Source organism: Sceloporus undulatus, chromosome 6, assembly GCF_019175285.1.
Source record: "Sceloporus undulatus isolate JIND9_A2432 ecotype Alabama chromosome 6, SceUnd_v1.1, whole genome shotgun sequence".
Classification (NCBI taxonomy): Eukaryota; Metazoa; Chordata; class Lepidosauria; order Squamata; family Phrynosomatidae; genus Sceloporus; species Sceloporus undulatus.
The window spans coordinates 73,648,846-73,663,972 of record NC_056527.1 but is presented as its reverse complement, the minus strand read 5'-3'; the positions used below and the strand labels follow the sequence as shown (position 1 = coordinate 73,663,972).

Sequence of the window (15,127 nt, the reverse complement as noted above, 5' to 3'; positions counted from 1 at the left end):
AAACGCAAACTCATCCCATATAGTAGTGCCTCCAATGAATTTTTATTCTTTTCATGTGGGTCGCGTGATGATGTGGTGCGCCCATTGGTTCATCTGAGCGTACAGTTCTAATAAAAATACTGCCACATAAAGTTTTCACACCACACTGAAGAGTAGTCAATGCTCCGTTATTTAACAACCTGGAAAACGACTCTGTACTTTTTAACCAGGGTCAATTTGACGGAGTGGCAAAGCTTCTTCATATGCAAGTGGTCTACCGCCTGAGTCATGCCAAAAAAATCCATTCTTTTCTTTCTATCAATGAAAACATTGAAGGGCTGTTTACCACTTCATCGGAAGGGGAGCCGTAACTTGGTATGGATTCCATTTTTGTTCCATAATCAGAATTTTTCCCGAGAAATAGATCACCGCTTTAAACAGCACCATTTTGAGGGTCTGGTTTAGGACAATGAAAGAGGCTGAAACAGACGGCTCATATTGCCACGTGTCTTGGAGGCGTCATGCACAAAAAGCCCGATTGGAGCTCGCATGCGGTTGACGGCCCCAACCCGGCCTTCCTCCAGAGGCTAACTTCAAGCCTCCCCTTTGGGGCGTCTGTTTGCCCAAAGTTTCTATGAATGACTCCAAACAAAAGTGAATTTGAAACGTCTGGTAGGAGATTTTGTGTTTTATTGACGCATTCATCCAGAAATGTTACAGTTTCAAGATAGGGACAGTGAATAAAAACATATTGTATTTAAATTTAACAAAACATTGCTTCTTAAAAAAATCATTCACAGTGAATTTATTGGCCTGTTTACAGAATGCCAAACTAAACAGGCTGCTTTGGATCTCTTTGGCGGTCTGCTATTTAAATGATGCATGGGTCCTAAGGTCGGAGGTGAGCCAAGCCACACTCCATTCCTATAGCACTGGAGTGCAGCTTCAGGATTCTTAGGATGCCTGCATCATTTACACACATACTTCCAAAAGAGACCTTCAAGCAGCAGCTTTATTTTGCCCTCTGTTAACAGGCCATTATAAAGAAAGCCCATATCACATACTTTAAAACATTAATGATGAAAAAGAAAGTTCTGGAGTTTTCTATATTTACAATGAAAACGAACAGCCATGTTCCACATGCAGTTTGTTGGGAGGGGGGGGAGGTCCCATTGTAACCTGCCCCACAAACCCCAGCGTTGCACCAACTCACCTGTGGGGTGTTTTTAACAAAACAACCGGAAGGTGTCTGGCACAAAAATATAAAGAAATAACTGCACCCTGGAGCAAAAAAAACAATCTATATCTTAAAGGGTTAAATACCCCACTGAAAAATCTGTAAGCTAAGGTGGTAATATATTATAGATCATATAATATCCAAAATCAAAACCAGAGATAAAAACTAACCCTGTAGAACAAGCCAATCAAAAACAACAGAAAAGGGTTAGAGAAAAGCCTCCCTTTTCTTAGCAATTAAAAAATTCTAACCCATTCTTTTCTATAATAAAAACCAAAGGCCAGATGCTTTCGCCTGACGTCTAATGTTAAAAATTATAAAATGTATAGTAACTCTTTAGCACACAATGTGACTGTACTGAATTCACTTTTGAGTTCATATTGTGTTGCTAAAGAGCTGATATAGCTTTCAGATTTCTCAGTGGGTATTTATACCCTTAAGATACTATCTTGTTGAGGTTTTTGCTTCAAGATTGCAGTTATTTCCTTATATCTATATTTTGCCAGAACCCTTCATTGTTTTGTTGCGTTTTTCATTCTTGGGGGTCTCTGTTATAGGGACTGTTGGTTGTTGGGGGTTGTTTTTAAACACTGTTCCTCCCACCCTACACCCCACACGAGCTGAAAATAGCCCCAAATAGTGTAGTAGAACATTATTCAGCTCCAACAGTATGTGGCCACTACGGCCAGTGTGTTCAGAAAGAGGCTAAAATGGCCTTTCCAGGTTTTTTTTTTTTCCCACCAATGCCCTGTACTCTGCCATATGCCTTTGATTGCCGGTTTTGATGGAAAGGAAACAGAGAAGTGCCATTGTCAAGCCAAGCCTGGCGTTGTGAGGCTTTTTCTTCAAGAGTATCTAGTGGGTTCCCAGATGTGAAGGACTGAATGCCCTGGCCTCCTTGAAGGCATCTGGACCTAGCCATCCTCTTCCCATGGTCTATTTTGAGTTTAGAGAATAATAATTTTCTGGTATCTTTTTCGACAATGAGTTACAATGCACAATACAGTGTTAGCAAGTAGATGTATTTCCTGGGGATGACTGTCTTGAAAAAGAAAATGTACCAAGAGGGCTGAAACAACAGGGAATTAAGAAGGAATTCGGTCCCTACAACCCACAACCACAAAAAGAAGAGTAGTGTTTTGGAAACATGTATCCAAGCAAAATTAAAATACTAAATTAACAATATCTCATGTAAAATTGAAACACTGGGCCCAACTGGGTCAGATGAGCTTTTGGCAATTAAGTAAACAAAAAAAACTTTTTGAAACCTTCTAGTGCTTCTGCATGAAATGTTTGTTGGGTCACAAAATGCATCCCCACTGTCTGATGTGGGCCTTGTGTTGTTTTCTTTCACAAACCATCCCCTCAGCGTCTCCCCATATTTGGTGGCCAACTTAGGATATGCATGTTTTTTTAATTTTTTAAGTTTAAATATGGCACTGGGTTTAACTGTGAGTGCAGGCTTTATATGTTTACCCTTTTTTAAAATCTTTGTTTTCGGTGTTTTTCACTTAGACGTTGTCCAAGGTATTTTTCCTTGCAGCAGCGCTATTTACCTTTCTGTAGAAATAACTTTGCCCCTAGGACAGACTAACCCAAAAAGGTGGCCGCCGGCAGCCTCTTTTTCCCCTTCAGAGGGAGCTTTGTCAGCCCGCCAAACCAACGCACGCATCTTCAAACTTCTGGAGGAAAAAGAAAGGAACAGTGGCAAAAAGTGGTTTGTCTTCTTCCACCAGCCGCCAGGTACATCCAAAATGGCACCCAATGGCAACACGTCCATGGAAATATACTAGCGCAGTGCAACATGTGGAAACCCAATCGTTGGACAATATGTGTCCTGTAACGTCAATTATTGGCCGTGCATGTGTACACAGAGTCCCATCGGCAGTACATGGTAAGGGTAGGTAACCATGTGCTATTCCAGGCCTGTTCCTAAACCCTAGCTACAACAAACGCCGCCACAACAACCGGACTGAACTAAGAACCCAGAAAAGGGCCAGTGCCTGGCCCATGCCTATATTAGTAAAAAATGAGCTTTCTTTGTGTTAGAGGCTTTAAGAAAGAGGCTCTCATTGTTTCCTCTCAGCACTTGCCCATTTTTTTGTTTGGAATCGTATTGTAAATGATAAATTTGTCTCTAAAGTATCATACTAAATTCTTTACTTGCTGGAACCAAATTGTGTCACGAGTGAGAACAGGATTTTTCCTGTATTTTGAAAGGCGCAGAAAAAAAAAAACCAATTTTGGGGGAAGAAGAAAATGAATGGGAGGGGAATATGTTTTCAGAAAAAGTTTTAATTTTTTTGAAAAGAGAATTATGTCCTGATGAACCAACCCCACCTTTTAACTTTTTCAAGTACCATTTATATAATCTAGACAAGTCACATGTCGCCTTACCAGTCCCAGGCACTAGTCCACCTATTACATCCTCCATTTCCCCTGTTTTTTCTCTCGTCCTAGGCATCTGGTATTGTATTTGGAAGATATGCACCACTGAATGTGTAAGGCCACCAGTTACAATTAGCAGATAAAAAAGCATGCATGGATGCAGGGAAATGAGTTGGTAAATAAAATAATTTTCACAGATACACATACTTATTGCCCAGTATAGGTAGATGCAGTAATCTCTATGCAAGCCACAAACCAGCATTTGATGACGTAGACCTAGAGCTCCCTGTTTTTTCACTGGTTTTTTTCAGCAAGAGCTTACCCTTTACCTGGTTGGCTTTCCCTGTTAACATTTCTCATTCGGTTGAGTTTTTCGTGGCCTACTTTGTTAAACGGTGCCTGGAGACTTGTCCTTCAACTAGTATTCCCAGCAGTTACTCGTTGTTCCCTGAATTTCAAAGCTCTAAAGAACAAGGAAGACAGTTAGGGCCTAGCAAAAAAAAAAAGACAACTACCGTATACAGAAAATATGGAGCATGGATTTGCATCCAACTATTCCATTCTTACGCTTCATTTAACGGGCTCTCATTTTTCCCTCAAGACTCAAGTCATTTTCCTTTAGTTCCTTTCTTTGCAGTGGAGAGGATTGTAATATCATATTCACCTAGAACATACGCCTCAGTTTTTTTTTCCATCTATTTTTCACAGACGCTTACAGACGACAGGGTCCAGTCCCCAACTGGTTACTTGTAGAAAGGAGTTCAAGAATATCAAGGATTGCCTCCAAGGCAGTGGCAGCAAAGAAACCTGCCTGAAAGCCCCTAGGAACTGGATAGCCAGTCCAGACTTGACAGTATTGGGCTTAGATTGGCCAATGATTCGATTCAACACAAGGACCACTTCAACGTTCCCTAAACTCAGTGTTGCGAAGAAATTCGAGGAATGTAATTTTTATTGGGCACCAGAGCTTCTCCTTGGAACGAGAGGACCGGTTAATGGCCTCACAAAACTTAGCAGTGCAAAGAATTCCTTTTTCTAGACTATACTTTTAGCCTTGAAATTTCCTTGTATTTTGAAAAATAACACCTATTACCAATCTTCATCAAAGCTGAGCCATTACATCAATGTTTTATCATAGAATTTTGGATGTCCCCTCAAACACACAGTTAAAAGATTCAAGGAAATGATGAGATGATTGATGACATCATTCAGCTCCCAATTCTATATTCTCAACAAAACACAGACTTGTAGAATTAGATTAGAAGAATCATAGAAGTGTAGAGAAACCCGCAAACAGAGCCATCACACATCCCAACCCCCTGCCCATGCAAAGGAAATCACAATCAAGCATCCCCGAACAGATGGCCCATCCAGCCCTCTCGTTTGAAGACCCTCTAACCTAAGGAAGGAGATTCCCACTACACTCCAAGGGAGTCTTGTTCAACGGTCGAACAAGCCTACTTGTTCAGGAAAAGGTTTTCTTCCAATTGAGGTTGGGATCTCCTTTCTCGCTAGCTTGCAATCCATTGTTCGCGGGTCCCTGTCCCTCTGGAGCAGTAGAAAACAAGCTGCTTCCCCTCCACAATATACAAAGCCCCTATCCCAATATATTTAAAAGAAGGCTATCATATCACCCACCCACAGCCCTGCTTAAACCTGCTCTTCTCCAGGATTTAAACATCCCCAGCCGTCCCATAATCGTTTTCCTCAAAGGACATGGTTGCCCGGAACCTGTTCACCATTTTAGTCGCCCCCCTCCTTTTGGATACACTCCAGTTTCTCAACATCCTTTTTAAATTGTGTGCAAAAACTTGGACCACAAATATTCCAGGGTGGGGCCCTGAACCAAAGCAGAAGAGTGGTCAGTAAATGGACTTCACTTGATCGAGAACTTAGTAACCGCTATGATCCAGCCTAGAAAGCGCATGGCCCCTTGTTAGTGTCTGAATCAACAACACTGTTGAACTCATGTTTCAACTTTTGTGGTCCTAACTTGGGCTCTCCCAAGAGTCCCTTTTCAAACATGTAGTGTCATTTTCAGCCACCAGGTTTCAGACCCATCCTATATATTGTTGGCAATTTCTCATTTTTTTTTTTTCCCCCATCTTCCGCTACCTTCTCTCTTTGTCCACCTTTACATTTCTCTGTTGATTGAATTTCCATTTTGTGACTTTTTGGGGCCTAGTTTTTCCTAGTCCTGTTCCAGGTCATTTTTGAATCGTGTATGAGGCACTTGTCCTCAGTGGAGATTGCTACGTCCTCCAATAGTTTTGGTGTCCCATCTTGACAAAAAACATTGATAGTAATGCCTCAATTTTGGGTCTTCCATGTCATTGATAAGATGTGTGAGACATTACTGAGGCCAGGGACAGAGTCCTTGTGGGACCCCACTGGGTGCACTTCTCCTCTCCACATGAAAGGAGCCCATGTGTTTGTGTTGAGAACCCCTTGGGCTTCGGTCGGTCCCCACAAACCAATATACAAATCCATGTAACAAGTTGTAGCTTTGTTCTAAGCCCCAAACAAATTCTACAAGCTTGTTTTCAAGAAATAGCACAGGGAACTTTGTCAAAGGCCTTCTGAAATCCAAGGACTAATACTATAATCCACAGCAAAATTCCCTTCATCTACCAAGCTGTCTATTTTATTCACAAAAAAAAAAGAGATCAGTTTTTGTTCTGGCTGAGACGTGTTCCTCTGGAAACGCACATGGTGGACCATTTTTTTTGGATTATTGGGCATTGCCCCTTTCTGTAGATTTATCACAGACTCCTCTGTTTAAATGATCTGCTACAGAATCTTTTCCCCTAGGTAACTTGATGCTCAGACTAAACTGGACGATAAGTGTTTTGGGATCCATCTTTTTTGGTTTTTTTTTCTTCCCTTTTTTTTTTTTTTTTTTTTTTTTTCAAAATTTTTGTCTTTTTTCTTTTGTTTCTTTTTTTTTTTTTCCCCTTTTGTTTTTGAAGAAGTGGGACAACGTTTGCCCTCGTCCCCGCCAGTCGCTGGATCTCTCCCCCTTGTGTTCCCAGGATTTTTCAAGATTATTTGCCATGCCTCTTCCCGATATTACAATTTTGCCCAGTTTTCTTTTAATTACCCTTTGGATGAGTTTCATCCTGGAACTGGAGACTTTAAATTTCCATATTTAGGAGTTAACGAAGGTATTCCCCCATGTACTAATCTCTTTTAAACCTTATTCTTGATTCCGTTGCTGAAATTTTCCCCTATTTTTCCTGATTCCTGTCCTCCTGCGTCCATTAATCCTCAAGATTGAGCTCCCTTTTTTCCTTTTCTGAGAGACGAAGCAAAGAAGGTGTTGAGTAATTCTGCCTTTTCACTGTCCTTCTGTTAGCAATTTTGCCATCTTTTTGCACGTAGTGGCCCTACCCGTTTCGTGTCCTTCCTTCTGTCCCTTTGCGCAGACATAATCCGCAAAAATCCTTTTTTTTTTTGTTGTTCTACCTCTCTAGCAAGCCCTGACTTTCATCTGTGCTTTAAAACTTTTACTGATTTTACAAAAACCCCCCTACACAGCTTGCTATGTGTTTTGCCAATTCCTCCTTTGGTTGATTTCTTCCATTTTTTTATTTGTTCATTTCAGTATACAATGTCCCCCGTTTAAAAACTTAAGAGCTTCAGTTGAAAGTTTCGTTAGTCGTCCATCTGGGGCACCTGGCTTCTTTCTTGAGACATCTCCCGGTTTTTGGCTTCCTCACGGAACTGTTGAAAGAAATTGTGCCTTCAGTTAGCGCTCCCGATTAAGAAACCTTCCCATCCATCTTGAAGCCTTCAGACCCTTCCTCCTTTTTAGTATTGCTGGACCAGGGTATCACCCATCAACCACAGTAAAATTTCTTTGAAGTTTACTAAAATCGGCTTTTTTCTTAAGTCTAGAAATGCATGTCTGACTATGGGCCCTGGCTTCCCTTTCCAGTGTATAACAATACTCCAGGATACATGAGCACTCCCACCCTAAGGTCCACCACTTTGCACCCATTTAACCTAGTTTTTCATCTCCCCCCCGTTGGTTAGTGATCAATCCAAAATAACTGATCCACGTGTTGCCTCTTTCCACCTTCTGGGATAATGAAGTTTTGTTCCTCCAAGGCAAGTGGTGGAATTGTGCTAGAATTAGACACTTGGAGGATTTTTGTTGCAGTTTTTTTGACCTCCAGCAATATCAGGATAGTGAAGTCACCCCATTACTACGAACTAGGAACAAAATCTGCCTCTTTCTTTTCTCATGTGGTAGTCCATCTATTTTTTTCTAGAAAGGACTGTCATCCCAATTACTCAGTTCTGACTTTTGGGTTCTGTAGTATACTCCCACGCAATAACATCCTTGTTTTTGGGTTCCCCCGTGCTTTTAATTTTGTATATCCAGATGCTCTCCAAACCGGCTTCCAGGAATCGATGTCCCCTGGATCTCTCTTCATCACTGGGGTAAAATTGTCCCCTGAATTTATAAGGCCGTATTCCTCCCCTTCGTTCCCCTGTTGGCCTATTCTCTTAAAAAAAAGGTGTTAGACCCCTTTATTTCTTCCCTACCATTCCATATGTTGGAGACTCATCCCCACAAGTTTTTCAGTGAGGCCTATTATATAATATTTGCTTGTTGTGTGCTAGAATTGAAGTGTCATCTTGCTTATTTCCCATGCCTCTGGTCATCAGTGTAGAGAACATCTAAGACCATGTGGTTCCTTTACTTGCTGCCCTGTGCAAGTGCTTTTGCCCTGCCCACCTATTTGGGTCCTTGACTGGTGCCCTTGTGTCCCTCTGATGTCAGTTTGGAACTATTTTTTCCAGCCCCTTGGCCTTTTTCAGAATACTGTCTCCCTCCCCCCACAAAATGACTGCCAGTTTAAAGGCCTCCTGATCTGAATTCAGAATCACAAGTGTGGAAGAGTTCCACAAGGGCCCATCACATTCCAAACCCCCTGGCCCATAACAAGACGCACAAGCAAAGCATCCCTGAACAGTCGGCCAATCCCAGCCCCTTTGCTTAAAGACCCTCCAAAGAAGGAGAAAGTCCACCACAAGTCTGAGGTAGTGTTGTTTCCATTGTCTAACCAGCTCCGTTAATGCCAGGAAGTTGCCTCCTAATGTGTTGAGGTGGAAAGCCTTCTTTTCTCCCCTAGGCTTTTGCAAATAGCTTGCAATCACTGTTCTGGTGTTCTAGTCCCTCTGGAGAAGAAGAAAACCAAAAAAACTTGCGCCATCCCTCAGTGGTGACAACCCCTACAAATACTTAACAACACAGGGCTATTTTGTAAACCACAATCTTAAACGCGATCCCTCTTTGCCAGGCCTAAGGCAAATGATTTCAGGCCCCCTTCCACTCAACCCAATTTTGGTGGCCCTTTCAGGTGGACACGCTTTCCAATTTTTTTCCAACATGTCTTTTTTTTTGAATTGTGTGCCCAAACCTGGACACCAGTTAGTTTCTAGTGAGGCCTCACCAAGCAGAAATAGAGGGGCACTGCATTACGTGTCCCTTGATTAGACGGTATTACTTTTGCATATTGATGCAGCCTAAAACCAGCAGTGGCCCTTTTTTTTAAGCTTTTGCATCCAAGTTGCTGACTCAATGTTACAAACTTAGGTTCTCTAGGATCCTGCCGTTAAGAATCATCTCCCCAGAAGGGGAGAAGATGAAGAGGCCAAGTATGTTTAAAAAAAAAAAAAAGGTTTAAAAAACTCAAACATGGCCAGAATTTTTTCTAAACTCTTTAACAGTTTTCTTGGGTAGTTCCAGATCAAGGTGGTTCAAATTTTTTTTTTTTATCTTTGGGACCCCCCTTTACCCTTGTGGGATGTCCCTGCTCACCCACCTCCTTCCCTGCCAACAGAGTATATGAAATAAAACTATGTTGTTGCATGTTTGCATTTTTTCGTTTGCATAACATTCAATGTAATTCATGCAGCAGCATCTTGTTTCCCCAAATCAGGCAGTCATGGGACGTTTTGTGGGAAAGAAGCAGCAAGTGGGCGTCAAGATGGGGCCCCCACCCAAAGAGGCCATGATCCCAACTAGCACTTTACCCTTCCCCTACTCTCTTCGTCTTACTACTCCTCTCTCTCCTCAGGGCAGAGCAAGCTTGCTCCAAGCATCCCTTGCCCCCCGGCCAGGGCCAGAAAAAGTTGGGGAAGAGGGGGGAAGGAGGAAGGGGAACCAGAGCCTCCGGTCTTGTAGCCTAGCCTTAAAGCCATGCTTGTGTGCCCCCCCCCCCCCCCCCCCCGGGGGGTTCCGCCCACACAGTTTGAAGAACCACTTTTGGTTTTTAAGAAATAATGGAAAAAGTTATGACGAAAGGAGTGCTGTTGGGTAAGAAGTACGGGTATATCCAAAGCATTTCTTTCCTGTTACATATACTTAGAAATTCATACTGATTTTGTTCGGTCTTCCATTGTAGCAAATTTAGATTTCCTCAGAGTGGAACTTTTGGGTAAGGAAACGAAGATTTTGAAAAGACCTGCAAAGAGCACAAGGCAGAATTCCACAGATGGCTATATTAGATCCGCATTTTCCTTGCAACTAATTTAAAAAAAAGTTTTTTAATTTTTATTTGAGTTACGTTAAGTAGGTTTTAGTTTGAGTGCAGAACCTAGTGGTTAAAACATTATTCAATTAAATTATAATCTTCAATTTCCTGTAATATTAAAGCAATTAAGCACCCCCATGGACCCATTTCCTTTCTTTTTCTTCACCTCGTCCCCCAACGACTACAACCTTGAGTTTGTAAATGGGTGCCTGGAGCAGCAGTTATCAGGTTTTCTCTGCATGTTTTCCTTGTTTTCTGTTCAGTTTGGATTATGGCACTTTCAAAAAGTCCGTTCCCATTTTCTTTCCAACAGATTTATCCTAAATAATGCTGCTTCAGTACCTTCCCTAGTATGAGAAGGAAAGGGGTTGTGCAAAGGAGGGAGAAGAATTATGATGGACAACCCTTTAGTAGATCTAGTAGATTTCAAATTATGTAGATGCTTGTGAACACAATTGCTACTCTTTGCAGAATTCTTTGGGCCTTTTTTCCCTACAATTGCCCTTTGGGACTTCACTCCGCCCGGACCGTCCCATTTAAAAAAGGGGCGTCTCCTTTTTTTAGACCGCCCCCCCAAAAAAAGGTGGGGCCTTCGTAACTACTCCGTCCGTACAAAGATGGCCGCCGGCCCCCTTCTACATGGCCGCGCCATCCTGATTTAAACGCATCGGGACGCGACAGCGTCCAGACGCGTCGGCGCCGCTGCTGAACGTAGCGATCGGCCCTGGCCCCTGGCGCTTCGCTAACGACGCAAACGGCGACGCAAAAAAAAGGCTCCATTTTTGGAGCTTCTTTTTGGGTTTCGGTCCGCGCCCGGTAGAGTCGGGCCGTTTGAAGGCGCCGGCCGCCCCCGCGGACCTTTCTTTCTGGCGGCGGGCCGCCAGAACCGCTGCAAAAGCGGCGGTCTGTACCCGCTCTTCCTGTTCAGGGAGATTCCATGCAGCCAAAGTTTGCAAAACTTGCCAAACCACCTCAGAACTGATAAGGTAGATAAAAACAAATGAGGGGCAATCTTAAGCCTTCCACCATTTTACTAAAAATCCCGTTTCTGGGTTAGAACTGAAAATAATCTTTGGTTCCTAAGGCTGTTAGACAATACCGAAGGTTGATTGTCCCAAGGGTAAGCTCAAAACAGACTGATAAAAAAGACAAGAAAGATGGATAGAACATGTCCCACTGTTCGTCAAGTTTTTTCCCCACATAATTTGTTCCCCTATTGCCGCAATCTGTTCAGGGAGGCCCATTAACATTCTCGCTGCCTGTGATCCAAGCCCCTTTGGAAATATTGATAAGTAAGTACTACTGCTCTGATTCCTTGTGCCTGGAGTCAGTGGAGGATGTAGTGTAATACTGTTAATTGGGTGGTGCAGTTGGGTTAACTGAAATGGGTACCAAACGCTCTGTGCAATGGCCAGTATTAAGGATCAAAAGAGCCTAAAGAATGTCATGGCACAATAAGGAAACAGAAGCCCAAAGCCCCCTGCGAGAAGCCTGCAAGACCCTTAGTAAAGAAAAGGTTTTTTTTTTGCAAATGAAATCACTGCCAACTAATTTTTGCAGTACAATCTGGTAAAGAGTACCAATTACTGTAACACAGTTCACTTTCCCACTACCACAGAAGAACATATCTGGGGACAGGAGGTCTTAGGAATCCTACTATGATTAAACCCACTGGCAGAAAACAGTGTTTTTTTCCCCACTTGTAGAGAGCCTATCCTAGTAAGCGTTGGGCTTAGAATATTGGACCCCACCTGCAAGCAAAGGAATATTCATGGCCCCCTGTGAACAGTGGATTGAATTTGGAAACAGGGCTGCAACAACTAATTCAGCCCTAAATCCCAAAATGAATGAAGACCATTTTGGGACAAATCTTGTCTGTATCTAGATTTAATTAATCAGTTTGGTCCACCTTTGGGTGTTCTGAAAGCAGAACAAGCTGCCTAAAGGCAATCTGGAAAGCAAGAAATTTTCACTAGCATTCTCCAGTCAAAGTTATTGCTTATAAGCCTGCCTTCCCTTCAGGAGGCTTCATATCCTTAGTTTGTTCCATAATGAAAAAATATTCAACTCCAAAAAATATGTGATGTTCTTCGGGTTTTTTGCAGAACACTTGTTTCTACCAATGAGCGTCTTTTAAAAGAATTGGATGAGACACGCTTGCGACATAAGGCTGAAGTAGAACAGTTACAGTGGAACTACAATCAGCTAAAGAAGACAGTGGATACACTACCTCCTAGCAACGTGACTAACAACGGGTGTAAGAAATAGTAAGAAGAGTTTGACAGTAAAGGATTTATAAAGGGTGATTAATACTTTAGGTTTTTTTATCAACATGAAGAAACTGATTTTAAACACTGTGATTGATGCCTCTTGTACTATATACTCTTGTAAACATGGACCCCATTTTTCAGTATGATTGGAAGTATTAAACTACTGAATTACTTTAATATAGGTTTTAATGATGGCAATTTGTAAGGCTGAGTTTTTGCAAAGCTTGATACATTATTATACTTAGGAAGTATGAATAGGAGAGGGCTGCCTCAAGGCTCTGCAACTCCCTTTCCACAAAGGTTAGACATGCACCCTCCCTACTTTCTTTTCTGCAGACAAGCAAAGACTTTTCTATTCCAACAAGCATTTGATCAGTAATAACATAAGGCCCATCTTACACAATGCATTCGATATTGCTAATTACTGTGCTGGGATGTGTGTGTTTTATTATATGTTTTAACTTGGTTTTAGTTTTTTTTTCTTGATTGTTTAATGCTTTTTTAACTTTGGTATTTTGTGGAGTTTAAAAATGTTTTTTTAATTATTGCAAGCCACTTTGGCCAGCACTACTTAGAATCACAAAGTTGGAAGAGACCCAAAGGGCCATGCAGTCCAACCTCACCCTGCCTGTCAAAGCACTTCTGACAGATGGCCATCCCACCTCTGTTTAAGAAGGAAGATTCCTCCACCGAACTCAAAGGGAGTAGTGTGTTCCATGCTCCAACAGCTTTTATTGTCAGGAAATTCTTCCTAGCGTTTAAGTGGAATCTCTTTTTCTCTACCATGAATCCATTGTTCTGGGTCCTAGTCTCTGGAGCAACAGAAAATAAGTTTTCTCCACCTTCCATAGGACATCCCTCCAAATAGTTAAACATGACTACCATGTCACCTCTGAACCTTCTCATGTCAGACTAAACAAATCCAGCTTCCTACATCTTTCCCAAAAGGCTTGCTTTCTAGATCTTTGATTGTTTAAGTCATCCTTCTCTGGACCCATGTCAGCTTGTCAGTATGCTTCCTGAATTGTTTTGCTTAGACCTGTACATCAGATGAGGCCTAACTAAAGAGAATAGTACAGTATAGCAGAATGGAGACCATCACCCTTCAAGGCAGTCCATTCAAGTGCTGAACATCTTGTACCGATGCTGAGGTGGAATCTCCTTTCTTGTAATATGAATCCACTGATTTGTGCCAGAGGGTGTGCACAGCTGGGGACAATTCTGCAGTTCTCTTGCAAGCTGCCTTGAGTATCACTCCATAGAAAGATGGCCCATGCATCCTCTAAGTCAGCATGTGTAACCTATGACCCTTCAGGCACTGCTGGACTCCAACTCCCATCAGTCCTAGCCAACACAGCCAGTGATGAGGAATGCTGGCAGATACAGTCCGACACCATCTTCATGGTCATACTTCCTTAAGCCAATGGTCTAAGCAAAGCATTTTAAGAAAACACATAGTTCTCATCTAAGTACAAAAAATAAAAATGCAATTGCTTGAAATCTATATCCAAAAATTGATTCTATTTGTTCCATGATCACTGTAATAAACAAAAGAAAACTTTAAACTCTCCAAAGCAAGTTGCTTTAAATCCATAACTGAAGACATGACAGATCGATTCAGAATTGTCAATGGGCAGATTATTTTTGAGCACAAAGTAATTTTTGAAGTAAATAGGGACCTTGGACTGCATTACAGCATCATGGTAACAGCAGCAGCCAAGGAGGAGATAAGAGGAGCTGGCTGAAATACCGCTGTATGGCAGCTTGCATGTAAAAGGTCTCTCTCAAACACAGATACACATACATACATGTTATCACAATCATGCACTTCAACATCCCCCACAGCCAATTTAGCATTTAAATCATGCTACAGACCAAACCTACTACGCCTTTTAATTGGAAGTAAGCTCACCGAGTTCAACAGGAATTATCCCCAAGCAAGTGTTCCCATGATTGCAATCTAATTGATCTTTTCTGTTATCTGTGAGGGGTGTTCATAGCAGAGACTAGGAGTAACACACTAATAATAATAATAATAATGTGCCTTTTAAAAAGAAAAGAAAAAGTAGCAGTAGCCGAGAGCATTTACAGTTAACCATTTTAGCAACAACAGTGTTAATGTATAACAAGAAAGACCTGTGTATACTTTAGAAGCATTTTATTTAAGGAGATTAGAGGCGCTGGGACCATTTTTGTATGCTTTTTGTAAAAAAAATAAACACACAAATTACATTTTTGTTGCTGTTGTGTGCCTTCAAGTCATTTCCGCCTTGTGGAAACCCTGAAGCGAAACTATCATGGGGTTTTCTTGACAAGATTGGTTGAGGGTGTGTGCCATGGCCTTCCCCTGAGATTGAGAGCGTGTGACTTGCCAAGGCCACCCAGTGGGTTTCATGGCTGAGCTGGAAATCGAACCCTGGACCCCAGAGTCATAGTCCAGCAGTCAAACCACTACATCACGCTGAGGAAGTTAATATTGATTATTGAGGGCAGAGTGGATTTTGTAACTGTTCGACGCCTTTTCCGTGAGGGCCCGACATTTGGAGTGCCTTGTCTCCGTGGTGGTTAGGACATTGGTCCCCGCTGCCGGCAGGCGTGGCCAAGGAGACATTTGAGAAGTGAGAGCTAAGAGGAGACCTGATATCGTCACTGGTGACCTTGGTGTGCTGCAGGTTCAACGTCTGAAATCCTCTGTAACGCAGTTGTGC

The 15,127-nt window shown here is 42.1% G+C and overlaps 1 protein-coding gene across 1 annotated transcript in view; it reads left to right on the top strand.

The window, feature by feature from the left end:
* CEP72 (centrosomal protein 72) overlaps positions 1 to 14,656 on the top strand; it is a gene marked incomplete at its 5' end in the record, with an annotated part of 60,213 nt that extends 45,557 nt beyond the window's left edge. Inside the window, one exon of the mRNA XM_042473596.1 lies at positions 12,209 to 14,656. Coding sequence (XP_042329530.1) covers positions 12,209 to 12,417 — 209 coding nt within the window. The remainder of the gene's footprint in view (positions 1 to 12,208) is intronic.
* Positions 14,657 to 15,127: the final 471 nt, after the last annotated feature.